At 39.4% G+C, this 27238-nt stretch overlaps 1 protein-coding gene across 7 annotated transcripts in view; it reads right to left on the bottom strand.

The window, feature by feature from the left end:
* The window catches only part of ARHGEF4 (Rho guanine nucleotide exchange factor 4), a 518865-nt gene that overhangs the window by 217013 nt on the left and 274614 nt on the right, over positions 1 to 27238 (bottom strand). For 4 of the 7 annotated variants that reach the window (XM_056793685.1, XM_016433561.2, XM_016433562.2 and 1 more), the window contains 2 exons: positions 16287 to 16607; positions 1896 to 2025 (listed from right to left, as the gene is read on the bottom strand). In XM_056793685.1, the coding sequence (XP_056649663.1) occupies positions 1896 to 2025; positions 16287 to 16607 (451 nt within the window). The remainder of the gene's footprint in view (positions 1 to 1895; positions 2026 to 16286; positions 16608 to 27238) is intronic. The other 3 variants (XM_056793688.1, XM_056793687.1, XM_056793689.1) reach the window with 1 other exon arrangement.

Here is a 27238-nt window from a genome sequence, read left to right as displayed (position 1 = left end):
TATTTCCAAATCCAGCTATGTCTGGGGAGAAAAAAAGATCAAAATCAGCTGGACAACACAGCATAAAAATAAGGCTCCTTTAATGCTGGGGAGGGGGGCTGGGGGTGTGGGGGATGCCAACAGTTTCCAAATTTGAGATTAAGGCTGTAGCCCTGTAAGAGTAGACAGGCATATGAGTGTGAACACTACAAGTTCCTGGATTGTATAAATGGAAAATAATACTGACTGATCATATAAAAGATGCTCCAGTTTCCAAGGCATGTCCTTCACAAGGACAAACTTGGTCAGTGTCAATCTTTTGCCAAGGGTTGACCTTGGGTAAGTGATAGCTGGGTTTGGGGAAGATGGCAAGATAAGGGAGAAGACAAAGAGGTGGACTTACAGACATCATCTACAGAACTTAATACTGAGGGGCCCTACTTTGAGGAAGGATTGATTCCTACAACTATCACAGTTCAGTGAATACACTCATCTATCAACTCTCACTCTAGAAGGAGGTGCCCTGACAGCAAAGAATCATGGGACAACTCCATGCAGCAAGTTGGGGTGAGGGGGGAGAAGAGGGATATGGGATTTAGCCTGAGAGGAGGTCTCTGTTCTCTAGGGAAGGGGGCATTTGTTATTGTCCAGCTGTGGCATTTCATTTCCATTGTTCCTGGGCAAGGCAAGAATGCTGAGACTGATCCAGAGGTCAAGTTTGTAAATTTGAGTAATGTGACCTCTCCCCCCCAAACCCCTACTACCCAACGGTTGGTCTTAGGGGCAGAGCTGGGAAGATCATCCATCTCACACCACTCAAGGGGCAAAAAGTCACCGATCCTTCATAGGATGGACATGGGAGTGAGTAGTGGGTGGTAGGGAAAGGGGCTAACCCACTGCTTTTCAGTCCCAGAAGGCCAGATAGAAATGACGGCTGTAGGAAGAGAAGAGAGCACCAACATACATGGCATGGAAGCAAAGCAGCCTTCACTTTTGTTCTAGCACACTCCCATCCTCACACCAAAACTGGCTCAGAAAGAGAAGAGTCTGAATGTTTCTATGAGCTTTGACTTCATTTCTCCCTTTTGGCCAATCTATAACTTCTTCCTCCTAACAGTCTCAGCTGCTCTCCACCAGGAGAGGCTGAGACCTAGGCCACCAAATAATTTATAGACCAACCATGGCTGTCAAATATTTTGTGAACTTTCTGACTATTTGCCTCTGTGAAAAGGACCCACAAAATGTTCCCTTTTCTGCTCTCCTAATGAAAATGCTACATGTAGGTGGGTACAAATGTCCCTCCTTCCTTGTAGTAGAAAACTGTTTCCAACTTAAAAAGTTCAGTTTGCCATCCTCAGCATACAATCTTTTCCAGATTTTCTTTGTTCCTTATCTCTCTGAGAATCTGAAATTTAAATCCTTCTGACAGCTACACCAAGCAAAAACCAAGTCCAAACCTGCTGTGGCCACAAAATACTGACATCAGTGTTTTGCAAATGGAAGAGCTCTCAATTTCATACCTCAGGATGTGAAATATATAAGAAGAATTTCTCTGAAGTAGGTTTTTAAAAATATATAAGTTGAATCCCAATTATAACAAATGTTATGCTATCCCGCTGAGCTGGAAAGGTCTATTATTAATTAGAAAGTGGACAATCCTGCCTGAAAAAATCTGCTTTATTTTATGGAGATTTCTTCTGTGACAGTATTTGTTTTAGTGAAATTTAATGTGAATCTTTTTTCCTGTTGACTACCAAGTCTCTCTGTGTCGAAACTAGGAATGGATCGCTTTCATATCCTTCTATCAAACAAGTCAACAAAATAGTCCCCAGGTTCTAACAACATAGATTCCCATCAACCTTCTCTGCTGAAAGGAAGAGGGTGTCTCCAAAGTGAAAAGGACATTTTGCACTTACTAGAGAATGGAATTCGTTCTCTCCAGCACTTGTGGTCCAAACAGGTTGGTGCACTCTGGGAGATTGGCTGTATCTTCAGAGCAAGAATGTCTAAAGGCACAGGGGAAGTAACAGACATCTTCATTCGAGCCTAAAGATGGAGAGGAGAGAGGAAAGGGTAGTAAGATTTTCATTCATGCCACATATTTCCTTATTGACCTCTCTCTATCTTCTCCACCCAAATCTTATCTGTCCAATGTAGAATGGCTATTGATGTGGTAGGATGTGAAGGATATAAGGAAAGGGCTCTGCCCAAAGAAACCATTACCCACTGCCCTGTCATTGTGCCTCACATTTTACCCTTAAAGGTGTTTTCTTAAAGAGTTTAAGCATTGTTCTTACTTGACTCTCCTTTAATTTTGAAAGAATGCACACACCCCTTGGAGGCATACCAATTTAAATCTTTCATACCTTTGAGAGAAAATTTTCCTTTCTTTCCTACCCAAAGCAACTCAGGTATTAGGAGGACTTAGGTGTCTGGGTGGAGACAAGGGGCTGGGGAGACAAGGATAGTTCCTTTACCCCCAAAGACAGACTATGGTGCCTTCATAATTTTCTGTTGGTCCATGCCTACTGGTCCATTGGCAGAATTCTCTACTTCTGAAGGGACTGATGGGGCTCTAGAATCCTAATAGGTTTCACAGGAGCTCCAATTTTATCAGAAAGACATGAAAGTGTGGCATTTTTATTTGTTTATTTTTTATTAAGGACCTAAAGGCAGCCTGGTAGCATGAAGAGGCCAGCCTTGAAGCCAGAAAAGTTCTGGTTTGTTCATGTCCAGCCTGTGACATATACTGGCTAGGTGACCCTGAGCAAGGCAGTTTTTTTAGGCATCTCTAAAACTAAGAATTGCAAAGAGGTGATGATCTAAATTGGTAGAGGGAATTTCTTCACCTGGGAATTCCCTAAACCCGTGACGGTCAACCTATGGCACACGTGCCACAAAGGGCACACAAAGCCCTCGCTGTGAGCATGCAAGTTGTCACCCCCCCCCCCCCAGAGTTCATTACCAGAAAGGCAGAGGGACTGGGGGAGCTGTTTCCTTCCTCCTCTCTATCATGCTGAGGACATTTTTTTTATTCACTTGCCCCTCTGCCCAGTGGCCCAAAGGGAATGCTTCCTCCCCTGTCTGGGGGTAAGGGTGGGGGAGAATCAGGGCTGTTTAGTCTCTGGGGGGGGCAGGGCATGGTATGTGGTCTCTAAAAGGTTTACCATCACTGCCTTATACCAATGAAATCAAAGCTCCAGGGCCTTTCCTTATCCCCTCTCAAAAAGATGTGTTGCATTTAGAGCAGCTCTGAATTGCTGCTCTAAAAACAAACATTTTAAATAACAAACAAAACCTCACCAGGACATTTCAGTTTAAATTCCTGTTTCTTAAAATATTATGTCTGGGGATTAAAAAAAATCATCAGCTAATATTTATTGAGTAGCTACTTGAGTGGCTCTGAATAAGGCAAGAGACTATTAAAGGTCAGTATCCAGAGTCTAGTGTAGCGAGATAACAGCAATTTTCTCCCTTCTCTCTTGGTTCTCCTCCTTAAAAATCTAAGATTTGAAGACCAATCTTCCTGACCACAAGTCCATGCTACAGCCACTATGCCTTTGTCGTGACGCTGGGCTACCTTCTCTCTAGCCATGAGAACATGTTGTTTCTTTGAATCCTAGTTCTGATATTTTATAGCTATATGACTTTGGTCAAGTCTTTTGGTCTCTGAGACTTGGCTTCCTCAAGGAAAGTCATAGTCACACCACCTAATTCATCAGATTTTTTGATGAAAGAAAGTTGTAAATGGCATGAAATCCATGCAATCTATCTAGAACATATTTTCCCATTCTTGTTGCTGTTATCTACAGAGCAATTTCATTTAGTTATTTCCATAAAAGACTATGGGAATATGGGATAACTTCAAAAATGCTACTTTTATTTGTTTGGCAAAATGAAATAATAAAAATCCAGACCTTTTGTATCCAAAAAAAAAATGCCACTTCTTACATATATCTTTTTTTTTAAGACTTTCCTTCCATCTTAGAATCAAGTGTATTGGTTCCAAGGCAGAAGAACTGTAAGGGCCAGGCAATGGGAGTTAAGTGACTTGCCCAGGGTCACACAGCTAGGAAGTATCTGAGATCACATTTGAACCCAGGACCTCCTGTCTCCAGCCTTAGTTCTCTATTCACTGAGCCACCTAACTGCCCCTCTTATATATTTTCTGATAATTATTATATTAAATATAATTATCTCCTGCACTGGGATATCACAAGTTCTGAATTCAGGATCTCTTCCTTCAGGGGCTAAATGACTCAGCTCTGAGAGCCTTTGAGGTCACCTAATCTTAGGGTCACAGGATTTTAGAGATGCAAGGGAGTACAGTCCAATGGCTTCATTTTGCAGATGACGAAACCGAGATCCAGAAATAGGAAATAGTTTCTTTACGGTTACCCAGCAAATTAATGAGGCAGTTGGATGGTACAATGGAAAACAAGTTGGATTTGGCATGAGGGAGATCTAAATTCTAATCTGGATTCAGACATTAGTGACCTTTTTGACGTTGGGTGAGAGTTAGCTAATCTCTCTGGGCTTCAGTTTCCTCATTTACAAAATGAGAATAATAATAGCATCCATTGCATAGGGTGGTTGTGAGGATGCTATGAGATAAAGTACACACTTTAAAGTGCTACGTAAATGCGATTGTTGTTGTGATAGGACAGCAGAGTGCTTTCCTGACTTTACTCAGATGAAAGCTGGGCACCACCTGCACTGCTAAGGGATTATGGGTCTCACAGCGCTGTCTATCCAGAAAGCAGCCCTCCTTCCAGTTTGCTAACACTTCCGAGAACGTGGAGGCCAGGCCTGCCTTTAATCAATTTTCAACAAGTATTTAAGTGTCTGCTCCTTGTTGTTGAATCGTTTTCAGTTGTGTCCACTCTTTATGACCTCATTTGGGGTTTTCTTGGCAAAAATACTGGAGTGATCTGTCTTTTCTTCTTTTAGCTTTTTAAAAAAAATATTCATTTTTATTGTCACTGTAAAACACACTTCCATACTGATCACTGTTGTAAGAGCACACTCGTACACGTGTAAAACCCAGTGGAATTGCTCATTGGCTATGGGAGTGCGGAGGCAGGAGGGGAAGGAAAGAACATGAATCATGGAATCATGGAAAAAATATTCTAAATCAATTAAATAATTTTTTAAATGTAAAAAAAACCAAACCAAACCAACAACAAAAAAGAGCACACTCGTACAAAACCCCAAGTAAAACCATAAATACACAGATGTGAAAGATGGCATGCTTTGTTCTGCATCCATTCCACTTTAACAGTTCTTTCTCTAGAGGTGGATAGCATTCCCGGGTCATTGCTGTGTCTAGCTCTTTTTACAGATGAGAGAACAGAGGCAAACAGGGTTAAGTGACTTGCCTATGGTCACATAGCCAAAAAATGTCTGAAGCCACATTTGAACTCAGGACAAAGAGTCTTCCTGTGTGTGTCCAGACCTGGTATGGGTGCCACCTAGCTGCCCGCCTTGCTAGGTGCCACGGGAGCTAAAAGACCAGGGGAAAATTTAGTGCCAGCTTTATCAGCTAGCTGGGGAGATGAGACATAAATTCAAGAAAATAAAACTACAAGTTCAAGGTAGTGTATTGACAAGTATTAGTTCAAATATTATAGACAGTGGCCTAGAGACATGTGGAGTTTGGAGATGGCCCTGGAAAGTTAACTAAGTGAGGTACCAAAATAGAGAAATAGATTTGGGATCAGAAGACCTGGATTCAAATCCCTACCCTGCTGCTTACTATCTATGAGACTTCAGGTCGGTCCATTAGCCCCTTTGGTTTTCAGTTTATTCAGTAAAATGCAGAGATGGGTCTAGATGACCTCCATGGTTTACAGTGCCATGACCCAATGGGAAGGTGATTTGCTGAGCCTGACTTTGAAGGACGAGTAGAATTTGGAAAGAAATGCTTTTTTTTTTTAAACAAACTAACATGACTTACAAAGGTCTTAGACTGATTTTCTATAAAACACAAAATAAATTCTGTTAAATTACTTTGTAGTTTTACCATCTATTTACTTGGTCAAAAGTAATGGGAAACTAGTAAACCCAGTGATGCCTCAGGAAGATTCCTGGAACCTTTTAAGCATAAATATTCAGCCTAAATAAAATGCCTCCCAGCTTTGAACAAAAATGGTGATACTTAAATCATGATAATAATCTAAAAGCATCCCTGGAAGGCATTCTCTGAGGTACCTAGAAAAGTACTGGGTTTCCCATGAAGCAGCTTATTTCTTACTTAATACAAAATATAGCTCATATATGTTTTCTTAAAACAAAACAAAACAAAACAACAACAACATCAACCCCTTACTTTCTGTCTTGAGCATCAGTTCTAAGACAAAAGAGGATTAGGGGCTTGGCAAATGAGGTTAAGTGACTTGTCCAGGGTCACACAGCTAGGAAGTATCTGAGGCCAGATTTAAACCCAGGTCTTCCCAACTCTAGAGCTGCCTAGCTGCCCCCCAGATCATATAATATATATCTTCACAAGTGTTATTGACATGTCTCAGGAGGAGCTGCTCCTGGATTGCCCGACTACCCAAGAAGGTTTCCATTCTTGAAGGAAAGAGAATCTAAGGGCTGATGGTAAATGTGAAACCATCCCTGTATCTGAACATTTACTCCAGAAAAGAAACAAAATCATTCCCATCTAAATTTTCAATTACCCCCCCCCCCACACACTTTAAATGCCCTCTCTCATTCTCTCTGCCTTTCCAAATCCTATGAGACTCATGCCAAAGTCCATGAAAATTTCCCTAATGACTTTAGTTCACTCTAATTCTTGTCTTCCAACCTGTTTTGCATTTCTTGCCTACGCTGCCTAATTAACACCATATTAAGTAGTCTCCTCTCTCTTGCTGTTGGTAGCAGGCCTCTTGGCACTTTATTATACACTGTCTTGTTCTCTAATTGGTCTAATTGCTTCTTGTCTCCTCAACTAGACACTTTGATGCTAGGGAAATAACTTTGTCTTCCCTTTTCCTCCAATCTCCTGTTGGGGATTCCTATTCCGGGGGGGGGGGGCAAAGGGGGTCTGCCAGCCAGATGATTGTCAAGCACGTGGGAATACTTTATCAGTGGTTGCTATTCCTCTCCTCTTCCAAGATCCTTGTTTTCTGATTCAGGCTTTGAGAATTTTCTTTGATTTATGGTGAACTGGTCTTTTTTTTTTCTTTTGGTGGGTTCCATAAATAATTTTTTTTCCTTTTCAGACACATTTCTAACCTGACTTCCATTGCCCCCATACATACCTAATTATCCACAGCTGAGGAATCAGCATGGTATAGTATAGAGAATAGTGTACATGGAGACAGATAACCCAGATTTGGGTCTGGGTTTTGTTACTTGCTACCTAGGTGACCCTGTCCAAGTAATTTAACATCTCAGAGGATTTTCCATCTATAAAACTGCAGAGATTGTACTAGGTGTCCTCTAAGATTAGTTCTAGCTCAGCTAGTTTATGAGACAGCTAGGTGATTTAGTACCCTGGACTTGGAATCAAGAACCTGAGTTCAAATCCCAACTCAGACAGACACTTACTAGCTATTGGGCCCTAAACAAGTCACTTAACTTTCCCTTTCCCTTTCCCTTTCCTTTCCTTTTTCCTTTCCTTTCCTTTCCTTTCCTTTCCTTTCCTTTCCTTTCCTTTCCTTTCCTTTCCTTTCCTTTCCTTTCCTTTCCTTTCCTTTGCTCTGCTCTGCTCTGCTCTGCTCTGCTCTGCTCTGCTCTCCTCTCCTCTCCCCTTTCTTCCACACTTTCTGTCTTAGTATCAGTTCTAAGACAGAAGAATGGCAAGGGCTAGGCCATTGGGGTTAAGTGAGACTTGGTAAGAGTTAGACAAGTAGGAAGTGTCTGAGACCAGATTTGAGCCTGAATCCTCCAGACTCCACGCCTAGCTCTCTATCCATTGTGCTACCTAGCTGTGCCTCCACTTAGCCGTTCTTAGCCTCAATTTCCTCATTTGTTATTTGAGGATGATGAAAGCACCTGATTTACAAGTTTGTTGTGAGGATAAAAATGAGATAATACATTTAAAGAGCTTAGCAAATCTTAAGACATAAATGCTGGCTATATTATTATTATTATCATTACTATAGTGTGATTGTATAGGGGTAAGAATAGAATTTGTATCAAAAAATACTAGTTGATTAATATATGAACAAATTCTGCACAAGTGATTTTGGGATTAAATATGAATTTGAGTGATTAGCATGCAGGAGTGGGGGGCTAGGGGGATTATTATCAAGAGATGAATATCTCCATTTCCAGGTTGATTTGGAGCTTGAAGTGGAGTGATTTCTACCAGAGTAATCTTTAAATGACAACTTGATGGCAATTATTCTGTTAGGACCCCATCCCCCCTTAAATATCCAGATAAAACTATGGGATGTTGACCACATTTTTCAATTTCACCCCTTCAAGGAACTCAATGGATTATTTCTATGCAAATTAGTTCCTGAAGGATTCATTTTTTTTTAACAACTACATTAGTCTCATAAGCAGGAAGAGTTAAAGCTTGCCCAATTTATAGCTAAACGTGGCTGGGTTTTCTTCAATTCTGCATTTTGTAGACAGGGAAGAAAGATTCATAAATCTTTACCTTTGAAAAACACTTTTGACTTTTTTTAAAGACTTCCATTTCCTCTTTTTCATTTGATTCTCAACAAAATGTAGTGAAATCAATTTGGATATTTCCCAAATGAAGAAACTTCATATAGAAAGGCTAAAAGTGCCTTGCTCTGTGCTGTGACTGATACTCAGGGCCACCAACTATGGTTCAATGGTTTTTCCTAGCTTGGATAGATTTTTAGAATCATGGAATCCTACAGTTAGAAATACCCTCAGAAATCCAACTGTCTATCTCATGTAGAAATCTAACTGCTCCCTTTACCTCTTCCCCCACCACAACGTACGTGACAGGTGGTCATTAAGCCTTCTCCCCTGGGATATTTTCAGAGATCCAGGGCTCACCCCTGTTAGTTAAGCAGCTCTAACAATAGCTGATCCTTAATTTAGCTAAAACTGCCTCCCTATAACTTTGATTATTCCATCCTGCTTCTGCCTTCTGGAGTGACACAGAACAAATCTAATCGCACTTCTATATGACAGTCACTGGGGCAGCTTTGTGGTGCAGCAGATAGAGCATGGAATCAGGAAGACTCATCTTGATCCGTTCAACTATAGCCTCAGATACTTTCCAAGCTGGTTGTATGGCCATGGGCAAGTCATTTAACGGTGCCTGCCTCAGTTTCCTCCTCTGTAATATGAGCTGGAGAAGGAAATGGCCAACCACTCCAGGATCTGTGCCAAGAAAACTCCAAATGGGGTCACAGAGAGGTAGGCAGGACTGAACAAGAACAACGAAAATCATGTTCTAAGTATTCTCTTCCTCGTTCCCCAGCTATTCGTCACAGGACATGTTTACAATGCTCTGACCAACCTGGCCATTCATCTCTTTGTATCTCCTAGTAGGCCAATGTCTATTTCAATAGATGCTATGTTGGGGCCAGTGCAGAGGTCTGGGGGATGAGCACCGCCCTCGAACTGGACACTGGCTTCCCTCAGTGTAGACTGTCTACCTGACAGAATCCCTTAGAGGTGAGCAGAGCACGTGCTATGTAAATGGGAGTTATTAGTAGTTACTGCGTCTCACTGACTTCTGGTGAGCTTGCGGCCAACTAAATCAAGCTATTTACTGGATGTGTTAAGACTCATCCTATCCTTATTCAACTGATTTTTTGGAATAGAAATATAATAATAATAATAATAAATAATAATAATAGCTATATCACTTATATAGCACTTTAAGGTATATGAAGCACTTTACAAATATTATCTCATTTTCTTCAAAACAATCCTGGGAGGTAGGTGTTATTGTTATCTCCCTTTTACAGATGGGGAAACCAAGATAAACAGAGGGTAATTGACTTGTCTATGATCACACAACTAGTCAGTGTCTGAGTCTGGATTTGAACTCAGGTCTTCCTATCTCCAATTCCAGTGCTCTATCCAATGTGCCAGCTGTTTAAAATATTTATTTATGTATATATATGTGTGTGTGTATATATATATTATATATGTATATATAATATGTTCATTAAAATATGTGTATATATATAATTTAAATTTAAAAATGAGAATTGGGCCATGATTCTATTTTGTGGGGATCCTCTTAAATTTGTGTTTTCTTATTCAACATATTAGCTATCCCTCCCTAGTTATATATTATCCACAAATCTGATAAGTATAGTTTCTGTGTCTTTATCCAAGTCCTTGATGAAAATGTTGTACAGGCCAGGGCCAAGGACAGAATTCTTCCCATAGTTATCAGAGGCTGACATTAGTGCATTTATTAATATTCTTTGGGCCCAGCCATCCAACCAGTTTAAAATTCACTTAATTATATTAGCATCAAGTCAACCTCTTTCCATCTTCTCGCAGAGGACATCACACTATGAAGCCTTTTGTCAAATGCTTTGCTGAAATCCAGGTGAACTTTGTGTAGTCCCTTACCAAAATAGTTATACCTTTCAAGTTTACAAAAGGGGGCCATGCCCCTTCTTTAAAAACTATGCAGCTCAGGAATGCTCAACACCTTGGCATGAAGGATCCATTCCCAAGCCTAGAAAGAATCAGGCCTACCAAATGGCAATGGTTTTGTTTAATTTCTTTGATCTGTCATCCTTTCATTGCCTCATGGCTTGCCTTTTTTTCCTTTTAAAACTCAAAGTTTAGAAGCTTTGGATCTCTTTCACCAGAGGAGATAGAGATCACATTTAGAGCTTCAAAAGACATCAGAGGTCATCTCATATAACCTTTCTCATTTTATATATGGAGAAAATGACTCCAGAGAGGTTAACTGATGAGCTTAAAATAACTGATAAGCTCAAAATCACACAGCATGGCATGGTGGGAGAGGAGCCCAGATCTCCTGGCTCAAAATCCAGTGTTCCAATGCCCCACACCACACCACACAAGATGAATGATACCCTCTTTTTTTCTTTTTGTCACCCTCCCCTTTCCTATAGTCATCGGTTTCCCCTTGGATCATTTAAAGATATTTGTCTTTTCAATTCCATGTATCATCTGCCCCCTCAATTATTTGTCTTTAAATTCCATCATTAGATTTATTCATTTGGGTTATCAGGCAGCTGTCATTCATTCTTGAATGTCCCATCAATATTTTGAAGGAATTTCTTATTTAGGTATTTTTTTAAACAAAAATAAGAAAGCTCCTCTTGTGAGGATGAGAACACATACACACACATCAGGTGTTTTTTTTAGTCTTGACTCTTTATGACCCCTTTGTGGGGTTTTCTTGGAGTAGTTTGCGATTTCTTTCTCCAGATCATTTTATAGATAAGAAACTGAGGCAGTGTCAAGTGACTTGCCCAGACACTAAAGATTAGTGTCTAAGGTTGGATTATTTAAATTCATGAAGATGAATATTCCTGAGTCTAAGCCCAGCACTCTATCTACTGTGCCACACACAGGATGCCTCCACTCTCTGTCTCTGTCTATCTCTGTTTACATGTATGTGTATATATCTATTGAGACACACGTAGACCTTTCAAATTTACAAAAGGAGATTGTGATTCTTCTTTAAAAAATTATATAGTCCAGGCAACTACTATCTGTTAAAATATTTTTAATGAATATTGGACCATGATTTTAACTTGCTGGGATCCTCTTGAATTTCAATCACCTTCTCCAACATATTAGCTTTCCCTCCTAGTTACACATTATCCACAAATTTAACAAAAATGCCTTCTGTGTCTTCATCCAAGTCATTCGTGAAAATATTGAACAGGATGTAGTCAAGGACAGAATTCTTCCTGTAGTTATAAGAGACTGACATTGATCCATTAATTGGCATTTTTCCAGCTCAGCCATTGGACTAGTTTGGAAGAAACATATACATCTAAGTGGACATTCATGTGTATAGGCACGTGTATATATATGTAGTCATGCTATTGGTTATCCATTTAAATTCCAGGTAAATTGATTTAACCATACTGCTTTCCTCTTAAGCCTAGCTGAAGTCATCCTTCAGCACAGCGGTTGCTTAAAAAATATTTACTTTATCAATTCCACTGGCATTGACTTTTCAGAGGATAGAATGGGCTGACCACTGGAAAGTAATTTAGTTTGATTAGATTGCTTTGCTCTTGACATTTAGTCACACGGAAGGAAAAATAATTTTAAGGTGGGTGAGTTGAGAACGGTGAGAGATGATTTTAAAGTAGAGGTTTCTTAACCTAGGATCCACAATCTCCTTGCAAGGGTTTGGGGACACTTTTTAGGGAGCCTGTGAACATGGACAGGAAAAAGTGCATATATCTTCACTTTCACCAATCCATAGATGAAATTTAGCCTTTCCTTCTATCATTAAAAAAGAATTATGTGAATATTATATGTATACACACAGAAAAAAACTCATGTTTTTGAGTATGGGCCACTCTGAGAGGTCAGGCCTTGGTGAGTCACAACACTACAGTCACAATGATTTAGAATAGAGAGAGCTGACCTGCAGTCAGGAATACCTGAACTTGAGTCCTGACTCAGATACTTAATAGTTGTATGACCCCTGGCTTGCTTGACTCTCCATCTCCAGTTTCCTCAACTGTAAAATGAGTTTAACATAGCACCTATCTCCCAAGATGGTCGTGAGGATTAAAGGAGATAATATGCATAAAGTATTTTGTAAACCTCAAAGTGCTATATAACTGTTACGTATTATTATTGTTAGCTACTATTAAAGAAGTCATGGCTGACAGTGGGAGACATAAACGTCTTGGGAAGGGTAGGACTCAAGGGAACAAGTGCTAGAGAGATGGAGAAAGAGGTTTGGGAATGGGCTACAAGAGCTGTTGTTGAGTAATTTCAGTCATGTCCAACTCTTTGTGACCCCTTTTTGGGGTTTTCTTGGCAAAGACACTGGAATGGTTTGCCATTTCCTTCTCCAACTGATTTTACAGATGAGAAACTGAAGGAAATAGGGTTAAGAGACTTGTTCAAGCGAGTTAATTGAAGTTGAATTTGAACTCATCAGGATGACTCTTCCTGATTCCAAGTCCAATGCTCTATTCACTATACCGCCTAGCTGCCCTGGATAAAAGAGTATTAAAGAAAAATTTCAAGGAGCTCATCATTTTGCTAATGACCATCTCTAGCCATGCATAGCAAGCAGTGTGGCTCATCCCTGTGTAGACACCATCTCTAGCATCTCAGGTCTATAACACGTAGTATATAACAACTATCAAATAGTTCATTACATGGCACACTAATTGATATAGTATGTAGGAATTTTCTCTTAAGACCTTACATTTTAAGACAAGATGAAATGTGCCTCGACCAAAATCTTTATCTCATTCCCCGACATGGCCTAGAGGTGACTCTGGGAAGCCATGCCATCAGAGGACAAGCTCTGGCTGGTCCCATCACCTGAGGAGCCCTCAAGTATCTGCTCAGCAATAGACCATATATTCATCCTCTGAAGATCATACAAGCTGACCACTGAGAAGCTCATCACTTGATTGGCTATTGGATGATGAATTGGAGGGTCTAGATAATTCCTAAAGCCCATCTCCTACGCTATTGAGGGGCTGCAATCTGTGTTGATGGACTGAGTACTTGCACCAGTGAAAACACAGGTCTTTGAAGAACATATTACTTTTTTTTTCCCACCCTGATTTGGAGCCTTTCAAAGTAGGTCAAATTTAGCACCTTGCTAAATACCTGGGCAACATCCTGTCACCATGGTAATCTTCAAAAGCACAACCTTAGTGTTTCCAGAAACAGTCTGAGTACAGTGGGTAACAAAAGCAGCAACTAAAACCTGCCAGACACAGGAGCAAACTTTTATTGGAAAGATAATAATATTTGAGCCACGGAATGAATCGGTCTATATGTTTTCTGCAAATTTCATGACCTTAGCAAAACCCAGTTTCCCAAATCTCATCACATTCTGTTTCCTGGGTGTATTTAGACTTTCAAACATTGGCTCTGAGTCTAAATCTACAGCACACAAGTGAATAAACACAAGCCCCAAAGATAGAGGATTAGCATGAGTTCAAAATCACCACCTTTATTTTTTTGTGCTATGTGCCTTTTCTTAAAGGAGTGGAAAAAGTAAAAATATTTCTTCTTAATGGAAAGAGATTTGGAGTTAAGAGTCAGGAGGCACCAGTTCAAATGCTGATTTTTACAGGGTGACCATGGGGAAATCACTAAACCCTTTTGAGCATCAGACTTTTAAAATATAAAAAGTATATAATAAAACTTGCCAGAAGCAATATGGGCATCCTTAGCATGAACAAGATCTGGGTTGTTTCTGATATGCTGACTTTGTGAGCAAGTCATTTAAACACCTAGTGTCTTAGGTAACTCTTCAAGATGAAAAACTATAGGAATATCACATTAATATTTGTGAGTGTCATTTTGATCTGAGGAATAACCTACAGTAAAGAAATCATAGATATGAAATAAAAAATGCTTTTGCTACCTATATCAGAGATTGCCATGACTAATGTTTTGCTATTCTTAAGTTATCAAATGAATGTGAATTGTTATCATTGGACTCATTTCCCTAGAATGGCCACCATCAGAAAGTGTGCCTACAAGTGTGTGTGTGTGTGTGTGTGTGTGTGTGTGTGTGTGTGTGTGTGCTTCACTCCTTGCTTAGCCCCTTAGTCAAATTTCCCCACAATCCACAATCTAGCTTCAACCTGCCTTTCCAATCTTATCTTCCATCACTTCTGACAAAACCTCCTCTTGGAGATGTTACTCACTGTGACTCAAAGACATTTTGTTCATACTTCCAACACTGTCTCCCTCTCTGTGTCCATGTATACACTCTCCTCCCTTTCCCAAAAGGTGTTCCTTGACTCTCGTTTCTCTATCCAAAGCCCAATAATCTTTCAGAGCTCAAGTGCACCTACTTCCTTCAGAAAAGTTTCCCTGATCACTCCAGCTTCTATTGGTCTCCCCTCCTACAAAGTCATAGCATTTGGTATCTGCCTGTACCATTCACAGGATTCTAGATTTAGAGCTGGAAAGGATCTTAGTGAAAAGCCAGGTCAACTTTTTCATTTTCCAGATGAGGACATTGAGACCCCAAAAGGTTAAAGCAACTGGCCCAAGAATCACAAGATAGTAATTGGAAGAGGTCGGATTCAAATACTTAAAATCATTTCTTTTTGTTGTGTTAGTTGTGTCTTTGGGACCCCATGGATCATAGTTACGCATGAGCTTTCCTTGGTGTGGTTGGCCATTTCCTTCTTCAGTGGATCTTTTTGTCAAGCAATCAAAGGTTAAGTGATTTGCCCAGGGTCTGTGTGTCTGAGGCTGGATTTGAACTCAAGTCTTCTGACTCCAGGTCCAATGCTTTTGACCACTGGGCAACACTGCCTCTCTTTGAATAAATCACAGGATTATTGATTTAGAGGTAAAAGGGACCCTGCGGGTCACTGAGGAAACTGAGATCTACAAAGAGGAAGCAACTTACCAAAGTCACAACGATAGTCAGAGCTAGAATTCCAATATTCCAAATAATGTCCTATATTAAGAGCTAGAAGACCTTAGAGGTCGTTGATTCTACTGCTCGTAGCGGAGCTGGAATCCAAACACTCTCAAGTTCTATATTTAGAACTAGAAGGAACCTTAGAAGTCACTGGAATTACTGCTCTCTGACAGAGGAGGAAGCTGAGGCTCAGGGGCACAAAGCTCATGAGTGGTTAAGGCAGGGCTTCCAGACTCCAAGCCCAGCACCCTATCTATCTCAGTGTTCTTCTGCTCATTCTTAAACACTGGGGCACTTAGAGTACTCCCCGGGCACTCTCTAGTCTTCTACTGTGGTTGGACACTCATATTCATTTTCATTATCTACGTATTCTCTTGTCACCACCACAGACTGTAACCTTGTTACAAATTGGAACCACATCTCTGTTCACTGTTGCATCTACCCAAGATCTGGGGATGAAATGGATACTCAGTAGCCCCCGTCTGACAAATGGGATGTATAACAGAAAAAGAACAGCATGAAACACCAACCACACAACGTACACAAGACAGCCACTAGGGAACCACTACCACAAAACACACACCTGTTCTCCTATGGTGAGATTATCACCTGGTTGTTTGCCACTGCTCCAGACAGCCAGGAGCTGGGAGGAGACAAGATACAGCTTAAGAGAGACTGGAAGGTGACAGCGGAAAGTAACAGGCACAGCTGGAGAGGAGGAAGAAGTACACGGCCAGACACAAAGAAAGATGGCAGGAGGGTGTCTTACTTTGACCAGGTCCTTTGGCAGCGTCCCAGCATGCTCCCCCCTCTCCAAATGGGCCTGTTTTTTAAATTTCCTTTTTCGTTGCTTCTCCAGCCACAAGTCATCGAGGCTGGCATAGTGGTTCCGAGACATCGTTGTAGTTCTGCAGGATGTCTCCGAGGGGTTTCTGTCCGCAGAGAGGAAGGGGAAAGTCCAGGTGACGTTCTCAATGGTGGAGAATGGCCTTTGGGTGGGCCCTGTGGGAGGGACCCTCTTACCATATTGGCAAACCAGCTTCTCACCTGGTCTTCCTTCAGACAGCGTGTTGTTGTGGAAGGTAGGGTCCTGTTTTGTAAGCATCAAGAGAGGACACATCAATTTGGGACACGTTTTTCTTGCCCTGCCCTTTCCCGTTCAGACAACAGCCTCGTGCTTTGCTTAGGACACCGAGCACATTCACAGCAGCTTTGGAAGATGCTGACATTTTTAGACCGAGGCAGACAAATCAATTTTATTCCAAAAGCTAATTATATAAGTAAGATTTGCCTCGATCAAGTATTACTGCATCAAAGATGTTGCTGAGCCTGTCTCTCTGCTAAAATGATAAAATTTAAAACTTAAAATCATACAATCACAGAAGTGATGAATTCTTAGAAATCATAAAATGTTAGAACTAAAAAAGAGCCAAGAAATCCCCTGGGTTGATTCTGTTTCTGTTGTTTTTTACAATGAAACCAAGACTCAGAGAGGCTAAATAACTTACCTAGATTCTAGCTAATAACAAATGTTATGCAAATTCAAAAATGTTTTAATTTATTACCGTCCAGTAATACTGTTAAAAGTTCTTACTTAGAAATTTGGCTTTGAAAATAAGGCTATAAATAGATTAATAAATTGATAGTTTTGTTACTCATTTTTTCCTGCTACAGTAGAAATTACGATGAAGCTATTGAAGGCAAATGATCAAGGCAATTCATTTCAAATTTCCATTAAACATTTAGACTTTTGATAAAGGAGATCTCAAACTATCCTAATATTGACTTTTTAAAAAAAGAACTACCTAAGCTGAGGGACTTTTAGGCCTTTCTCTACATTCCAGAATCATCTCCTTGGTAGTTTGTAGAAGTCAATTTTCTGAAAAGACTTGCTCTACCCTCTCCTCCCCTCCAGACCCACAACTTTATACCCATAAATCCACTTCACACAGCAATAAGCCCTTGTCCTATGCCGTGCAAGGGATCTCAAAGCATTTTACGCAGATAATCTGGGAGAAAGGATAAAACTGTTCTTTTAACTGTTTCCAGAAGACTGCTCTTTTTCAATTACAGGTAGAGAAGACGTTTCGTTAATTGTTATATGGTAAATTGCCTTTTATAGGCCTTCCCTTGGTAGATGAAAGGATAATTGCTTAATTGGGAGAAAAATATAACAGGAAAGGAACTCTAACCAAGTTTTACTCTATTATTCTAACGTCATAGCTGGAGGCCCAGAAAGAGCCAATGGCTTGCTCGATGTCTATATAACACATTATGGCATCATTTAAGGAAGACACCACTTTCTTCTACTGCTTAAGACTCAATAATAGCGACCTCTTGGCTATCATGAAGTCCTAGAGTCCTAGAATGTGAATTAGAAGGAGCCTCGGAGATCATGTCATTCAGTCCATAAATTGCATTTACATTCCTTCACGTTTTCTTCATAATCTGTCCCCAACCTACCTATCCAGGATTATCTTCCACTAACCCCTTTGTTTAAGTCAAACTACTATCCCACAAACACATACATATCCTCATATACTCTGCTTACAACCTCATCACTCAACCAAAATTCCTCTTTCCAAAGTAACCAACAATCTCTCTTTTTTAAACCCTTACTTTCTGTCTTAGAATCAATACTGTGTATTGTCTAGGGTCCCACAGCTAGGAAGTGTCTGAGGCTAGATTTGAACCTAGAACCTCCTGCCTCTAGGCCTGGCTCTCCATCCACTGATCCACCCAGCTGTGCCCCCCCCATCTCTTAATCACCATAAGTGATAGTCTTCTCAGTCCTCAATCTTTTTGACTTCTCTTGCTTTTGACACTGTTGACTATCCTCTCCTCATAAATACTCTTTCCTCTCTAGATTTTCATGACACTTTCCCCCCTACTGATTCTCCTCCTACTTGTCTAACCTTTTTTTTTTCTTTTTAAACACTTATATTCTATTTTAGGAGTGACACTAAATAATGGTCCCAAGAATAGTAAGGGCTAGGCAACTAGAATTAAGTGACTTACTCAGGGTCACACAGGAAGTGTCTGAGATCAGATTTGAACCCAGGACCTTCTATCTCCAGCCTAGTTCTCTATCTACCAAGCCACTTAGTTGCTCCCTTCTGCATCACTTTGCTGACATCATTCATGTCATATTCCTTTAAGTGTGAGTGTTCCTCAAGGCTCTGTCTTGGTCTGTCCTCTTCTCTTACAAATGATTTCCTGAAATGTATATCTAGTCCCAATTTCTCCTCTAAACTTCAGTCCTACTGAATAATAATAATAATAATAATAATATATATATATATATATATATATAAGCAGTGGCTTATTGGACATTATCAATCACAAATCCTAGTGACATCGCAAATTCACCTTGTCCAGGGGGCAGCTGGGTAGCTCAGTGGATTGAGAGTCAGGCCTATCTGGCCTCAGGCATTTCCCAGCTGGGTGACCCTGGGCAGGTCACTTAACCCCCATTGCCTAGTCCTGACCACTCTTCTGCCTTGGAGTCAATATACAGTATTGATTCCAAGAAGGAAGGTAAGGGTTAAAAAAAAAATTCAACTTATCCAAAAGAGAATTTCTAATTTCCTTAACCTTTCCCTTTCCTAATATTCTCTACTTCTGTCAAAGGCATCACCATTATTCCACGCTCTCAGATTTTTAACCTTGGCACTATCATCAACTCTATTACAGGAGACATTCCCTGATCTCCTTAACCACTAGTGTCTCCCCCACTGGAAGATCTTGGGCTTAACATTTATTTTATATGTATTTTCTGTATATATATATATATATATATATATATATATATATATATATATATATATATATATATAGAGAGAGAGAGAGAGAGAGAGAGAGAGATGTGCACATATATCTATATTTGTACACACATATATGCGTATATGCACAACCAGGTGTCTCTCTTGATAGACCATAAGTTTCCGGAGTTTTTTTCCTTTGTATCTCCAGCATCCAGCCCAATGCCTGCTACATAGAAGTAGCTTCATAAATGCTTATTAGCTATTTGATTTATTTGCTCTTGTATAGAAATACCATCTGTTCTCAGCAACATAGGGGATATTAAATGTTGATTGATTGAGTTACCATGCTGCTTATTCAAAGAATACTGCAAAGAATACAGTCTCTGTCTCTTATACTCTCACCAGACTACTGCCACAGAGATGCTCATCCTGGATTCTTTCAGACAAGGATCCTGGTCTTCCACTAACATCCTACTGCAATGCCTCATCATAGCACAGAGATGGCATGAGCTTCCCAAAGGCTGTGACAATAGAGTTCAAACTCTGGTAAGATCTACCAAGCTGGGAAAGGTTTGTGTAAAGGCTGGCAATGGATTGTCCATTTATCCAGCTTATTATGAAGAGATTTATCACAACAGGGTTGACCCAACGAGGAATTATTTTTAATTTTTAAAGTTTTTTTGGTCTTAGGAACTAAGAAAGTCTGTCTACTAAATTACATAAAGACGTTGGTGGCAAGTGAGCTCAGGAAATTATAGATCTTATAAAGAATTTATAGGAATTTAAAATTCTAATAGAATTGGAAAGAGTAAAACTTACTTTCTTATAGTTTTATTAATAATTTAATTGTTAATTAATAAATTAATAAAACTTTTAGTTTTATTAGGCAGTTCTAGGTTCTGGTGGTTCCATTAGTCACTAATGTCATTAGAAACATGCTTGGAAACCACTGGATTCTTTTCCACAATTTAAGCATTTCAATAGCAAAAATTTCAGCCTAAAAGATAATAGATGGTTTGGGAACTATGACAGTTCTACTGTGTGGCCCAGACAGAATGATCATACCTTTTCTCCATTCAGATTTTGGGGAAGATCTAGCTCTTTTCTTATTGAAGGCTTGAGGGTCATTATTCCATTACCTCTCTAAAAGGCTTGGATTGGGACAGCAAGAAATCCAGAATTGGAGATGGGAGGTCCTGGGTTCAAATTTGACCTCAGGCATGTTCTAGTTGTGTGACTCTGGGCAAGTCATTCACCCTTAATTGACTAGCCCTTACCATTCTTCTGCCTTGGGATCAAGACCAATTTGAAGACTGAAGGTAAAGGTTTAAAAAACCAAAAAGCTTTTATTGTCTTAGAAGAACATGTCTGATTCCTGAGGTCAATAAATAGACGGGGAAGTAGGAGATTGAGAGACTTATAGAGTCGTTAGGTTATTCTACTGGCTTTCTCATGTTCTGAGACAACTAAGACTCTGGGTACAAAGCAGGAAAAAATGGATATGGTGGTGCATACAGACTGGTCTATATTGATTTCCCTGTAAAAATGTTGTGCATCCAAAGAAATCAGACTAACTACTTTAGCACAGGAAAACTATTTGGCACAAGGGTAGAATATCAGTTCTTTTTCTTTGCAGAATTTGTATTCAGTGCAAATTTCCTGTCCTAGTTGCAGAATTAGAGCCTAAAAAATCAATTCTATCCTCACCTCAAGAAATGGAATGTTGAACACTGTGTAGTATAGGAAAAATTCCTATCTATTTTGGAGACTTTTACATTAGTTATTAAAGATAGAAGTCAAATCCTGCTGCGGTTAAAGTGGAGTTTTTTAAAAATCTGATATTGTTTCAATTAATGAGCAATTGTTCCTATTAGAGATTTTTGTTGTAATGATATTTGCTATGACAGAATTTTATATCTGTTCAGGATCAGGCTAAGAAATTTCCCTGGGTATATCTTCATGAGATAACCAAATTCATTTAGAAAACATAAATCTAATTTACAGTTTAACTTTTAACTCTATAGCTTATGTTTTCTTCTCTATTCCCACCAAGAAAGAAGAGAGGGAAGGAAGAAAAAAAGGGAAGGTGATAGGGAGAGGGAAGAGAAAAAGAAAAGATAATGAAGGGAAGGAGGAGGGGAAGAAAGGGAAAGGAAGATAAATGGGAAGGAAGGAGGGAGAAGGAAGAAGGAAGGAAGGAGGGAGAGGGAAGAAGGAAGGAAGAAAGGAAGGAAGAAGGAAGGAAGGAATGAAGGAGGAAGGAAGGAAGGAAGGAAGGAAGGAAGGAAGGAAGGAAGGAAGGAAGGAAGGAAGGAAGGAAGGAAGGAAGGGAGGAAGGGAGGAAGGGAGGAAGGGAGGAAGGGAGGAAGGGAAGGAGGGAGGGAGGGAGGGAGGAAGGAAGGAAGGACGGAAGGAAGGAAGGAAGGAAGGAAGGAAGGAAGGAAGGAAGGAAGGGAGTGAGGGAGGGAGGGAGGGAGGAAAGAAGGAAGGAAGGAAGGAAGGAAGGAAGGAAGGAAGGAAGGAAGGAAGGAAGGAAGGAAGGAAGGAAGGGAGGGAGGGAGGGAGGGAGGGAGTGAGGGAGGGAGGAAGGAAGGAAGGAAGGAAGGAAGGAAGGAAGGAAGGAAGGAAGGAAGGAAGGTAGGAAGGAAGGAAGGAAGGGAGGGAGGAAGGGAGGGAGGAAGGAAGGAAGGAAGGAAGGAAGGAAGGAAGGAAGGAAGGAAGGAAGGAAGGAAGGAAGGAAGGAAGGAAGGAAGGAAGGAAGGAAGGAAGGAAGGAAGGAAGGAAGGAAGGGAGGGAGAGAGGGAGTGAGGGAGGAAGGAAGGAAGGAAGGAAGGAAGGAAGGAAGGAAGGAAGGAAGGAAGGAAGGAAGGAAGGAAGGAAGGAAGGAAGGAAGGAAGGAAGGAAGGAAAGAAGGAAGGGAGGGAGGGAGGGAGGAAGGAAGGGAGGGAGGGAGGAAGGAAGGAAGGAAGGATACAGATAGTGGGGAGGCATTGCACAGAGAGAAGATGCTCATTGCAGGGTCTTCCAGAAAGGTCTCTGCTGCCATTCCCAGGCGGCATTCTTCAGAGCAGTCACAAGAGGGAGCATTCTCACACTCTCCAAGTTGCTTTCCTATCCCCAGTCAAAGTTTTTCAATTATCTATAGCTAATTTTTGTTTGTTTATTTTTCTTCCCTTTCATATAATTATGCATCTGCTTCATCCCTTCATCTGTGTATGCAGAGTCTTATATTTCCATAAAAAAACACATGACTCCTCTATTTCAATTTCTGGGTCTTGTGCCCAGTTGGGGTAAGTGGCTAAAGATGAGGTATGATTTTTCCCTAAATCTCTTCCAAAATATTTATCCCTTAGAGTTAAGGCACTGGAAGCCCTGCTGTTTGCTGACGAACTTTATAAACCCATAGAATCTTTGTGAAAAGCAATTTGATAGCATGCAGTAAAAGTTACAAAAATAATAATATAAGAGCAGTTAGGTAGCACTGTGGGTAGAGTCCAAGCCTAGTAGGGAGGATCTGGGTTCAAATATGGACTCAGAAACTTCCTACCTATGTGATTCTGGGGAAGTCACTTAAATGCGATTGTCTAGCCTTTAATGCTCTTTTATCTTAGCATTGATACTAAGATAGAAAGTAAGGTTTTAAAAAAAGTCATATACCCTTTGTCTCAGTGATGCCATGGTTAGGAATATACCCTGTACATGTTATTTAAAAAATCATTCATTCAGAGATCATGGATTTAGAAATGGAAGGTACTTAGAGGCCCTCTAGTCCAATATACTTAGAGATAAGGAAATTGAGCTGCAGGGAGCTGATGTGATTTGTCTAAGATTATATAAGTAGAAATGGGAGAATCAGGATTTGAACTTGTCTATCTGACTCCAAGACCACTGTTCTTTCTGCTCCAGCAAACATATTAATTTAGCTTCTATACGGGATGGTTATGGTAGCATTAACTGCAACAAGAAAAAGGAACACCCTAAATGCTCAATAGTGTGTGAATATTTAAATAAATCATTTTTCTTTGATGCAATTTTACAATAAGATCAATGTATGGGGTATACAAAGAAACCTGGAAGGATCATAATGAAATAATGCAAAGGAAAAAAGGCAGAAACAGAAAAAGAGTATATACTAACTTGAAATAAATAAAAGGAAAATGAAGATGAGTAAAAAAAAACAAAGAATCTTAATGAGGACTTAGGCAGTATGGCTGAAAAATTGTTATGATGCATTGAAATCAATTAATTTAAATGTAAATAGTTGCTAAGTAAGTTTAAGTGGACATATTGATGTTCAAGTTAAGTTTCTAATCAAACATTATTTTTAGAAATCACTTCCAAAAGGAAAAAAAAATTCCACCATTTGGGGAGACAAATCATAAGTGTGACAGTGTGATGGAGACTTCTATTATCTGGATATCTGCAGAAGCTCACCAAAAGCAGAGAAGTAAATTGACTCTTTTTTGACTCCTTTAATTATAATTTATTTCATCCTTCAAAAAAAGAAGAACCAATGAGGGGTACTTTTAGATCAAGAAAACACTGGTTGCTGAGCAGGAAATGATGAGAGTCTTGGAAGGAAAAGATCATTTCATCTTGTAATTTGTGAAAAGAGAAGAGAGCCAAGAGTAGTCTGATATGTAGAGATCTGGTGGAGAATTCATGGGTTCAGAGAAAGGATAACTTACTATGATTTAATTCCCATGAAGTAAAATTCTATAGAGGATATCAGTCTTTCAAGAGGCCTGGGAAGCTCAGTGATTTGAAGTTCTACCAACACAAAGAGAAATCATTCTTTTTTTTTTTAAACCCTTACCTTCTGTCTTAGAATCAATAATGTGTATTGGTTCCAAGGCAGAAGAGTGGTAAGGGCTAGGCAATGGGGGTTAAGTGACTTGTCCAGGGTCACCCAGCTAGGAAATGTCTGAGACCAGATTTGAACCTGGGACCTCCTGTCTCTAGGCCTGGCTCTCAATCCACTGAGCCACCCAGCTGCCCCTGGGAAATCACTCTTAATGAGGAAGAAAAGGGAGAATTGTCTCAGTAGATCAACATGGATACACAAGAAACTCATTACTATATATTAATTTATATGCATCTTTATATACTTGCATATAATATTATAAATATTGCACACTCAGGGAAACATTTAAAATGTACAGAAGAAAGAAGCAATAGTAGCTAACTGCAAATGAATTGGAAAAGTATGACATGGTCCTACAAGATAGAACATTAGGAGTCCTGAAATTCAGAATAAACTGAAGATGGTGAAAAAAATCAAGGACCAAAAAAAAGTTTTAAGCTACACTGGGAGGAAAAAAGTAGGAATAATTTCATTGTCCAGGTTGGTTGGGATAATGATGGACAGATAATTTCTGTCAGAGAGAATGGGAAGAACAGAACCAAAACCAAACCAAAACCAAAACAGAACCAAAACCAAAAAAGATAATGGGGATTTGAAAGCCAAGATAATCAGGGGGATAGTATGAAAACACATAGTTACCTCAAGTCAGGCCCAAATGGATCTAGGTCCTAGGGCACTAAAAGTGCTAACAGAGGTGATTGCTGAGTCATTGACCATGATCTTTGGAAGGCTGTAGATAATGGAAGATACACTCCAATATCGGACTTCTCCAAATGTTGTTCTCAATGTCAAGAATAGGAAGAAAATAAAATCTGAAGACTAACTTGACTTCAGCTTCTGGAAAAATTCTAAAATGTGTTATTTCTCCTTTTTCTTTTCTCTGGAATGTGTTGTTAAAAGGATAATTAATTTGGTAATTATACCAAAAGGCTATTAATAGGCTTTGACTCTGCAATCCTTTTTTTTTACTCCAAGGAGGTCAAAGACTAAAACAAAAGTTTCTATTTTTATCAAATACTAATATAGCAGTTCATTTTGTGGTAGCAAAACAACTATCACAAACAAACAACCACTAAGCAAGATGGGTATTCATAAATTGGAGAATGAATAAATACATTGTAGTATTTGAATATAATGAATTATTTTTGTACCTCAAGAAATTATAAATGTGAGTAATTCAGAGAAACATGGGAAGATTTGTATGAATTGATGAAGAGGGAAGGCAAAATCAAAATAATAAGTACAATGATTACAATAGTGTAAATTAAAGCCCTACAAGACATCCAAACTCATATTAAATGCAACAATAGTCTTGAATATAAGATGGTGAAACTCTTTCCAAAGGGAAGTAGATGATCGATGTGAAATGTCATCTATAGTGCCAGGCCCGATCCCAATGTCAGTAGGCTTTCCTCAATGTTTTTTCTGCATTGCAAGGGAGATTGCAAGGGGAAAGAGTATATATTGAGAAATGACTGAATTGTTTTAAAAAAAAGTATACTTTTAAAAGGACAGTAATTGAACATCTAGAAAAGGAAGCAGTGATCAAGATAGCTAATATGATTTCAACAAGAAAAGATCAGACTGGACTGCCTTTCTTTTTTTGATAGTTTCTTAAACAAAATCAAAGGAATTCTGAAGATAATTTACCTAGATTATAGCAAAGCATTGGATAAAATAGCTCTTGAGTTTCTTATGGAAAAGATAGAAGCAGAAGACAAGTTAAATAGATTAAAAAATAGTTGAATTCCTAGATCCCCAAAGCAGTCATCAACTGTTCAATGTCAACTTGGAAGGAAGACTGATGGAATGCCCCTGGAATCTGAGCTTGGCTCTGTGTTGTTTGTCACTTTTATCAATAACTTGGATTAAGGCATAGTTGACCTACTTGATAGATTTGCACATAATACATAGTTGGCAAAAATTACAAACATACTGGAGGCAGAGCCAATATTAAAAAAAATCTTGGAAGAATAGATAATTAAGATGAATCTAATGAGATGAATTATGATGAGAATAAATGTTAGGTTCAAAAAATTATTTTTATAAGAATGGGGAGCAGAACAGAACACAGACAACCATTCATCTGAAAAAAAAGTTATTAATATCCACAAGCTCAATGAGCCAACAATGTGATACAGAAGCCAAAGAAAATAATCAGATCTTTGGCTACATTCAAAGAAATACAAGATTCAGGACAAGAGTAAGGTTCATTCCACAGTATTCTGATCTGATCAGATGACAATTGTAGCATATCTAGTTTGGGGTGCCATATTTTGGGAAAGACAGATAGATCAGAGAATTTTCAAAGGAGAGTAACCATCATGAGGAATGATTCAGTTTATGAATTAAGTATTGGTTGAAGGTACTTAGGAATGTTTATCCTGGAGAAAAAGAAAATTTAGGTGGGAACCTGATGGCTGATTTCAAATATCTGAAGTCTTTTATGTGGAAGGGTACTTAACCTCAGAGGATAGAAGTAGGAAATGGGTAGGAGTTACAGAGAAGTTTAGTATAAGGAAAAACTTCATAAAAATTCGGGCTGTTTAAAAGTTAAATATACGGCTTTAGGACATAATGGGTTCCCCTAACTGGGGTCTTCAAGTCAAATCTTGATGCATATTCATAAGGTATGTTACAGAGAAAATTTTTGTGCAGGAATGGGTTGGACTACTATGGACTCTGAGATCCTTTCTAATGCTGGAATCTTCCCATAAATCCTTCATAGAGGAGCAAACTCAACCTAGCAAGCTTTCTCAAGGTCTTTATTATTATTTTTTAACATTCCATGGGTTCAAGTAATCCAGCTCCAACTTACTAGATTCCTTCTTGGAAGTAGTTGTTAATAGAGAAAGGGAATTGAATCCCTGGGAGCTAGGAAATGTAACAACACTGAAAAGGAAGAGAACCAAGTTTGCAAGTTTTGGTTTGGGTTTCAAATATTCCTCTATGCACTATTTCTTTTAAAAATCCTTACCTTCTGTCTTAGAATCACTACTGTTTATTGGTTCTAAAACAGAAGAGTGGTAAGAGCTAGACAATAGGTATCAAGTGACTTGCCCAGGGTTACACAACTAGGAATTGTCTGAGTCT

This window comes from Monodelphis domestica, chromosome 4 (assembly GCF_027887165.1).
Source record: "Monodelphis domestica isolate mMonDom1 chromosome 4, mMonDom1.pri, whole genome shotgun sequence".
In the NCBI taxonomy this organism is placed as follows: domain Eukaryota; kingdom Metazoa; phylum Chordata; class Mammalia; order Didelphimorphia; family Didelphidae; genus Monodelphis; species Monodelphis domestica.
This window is presented reverse-complemented; position numbering and strand designations above follow the sequence as displayed.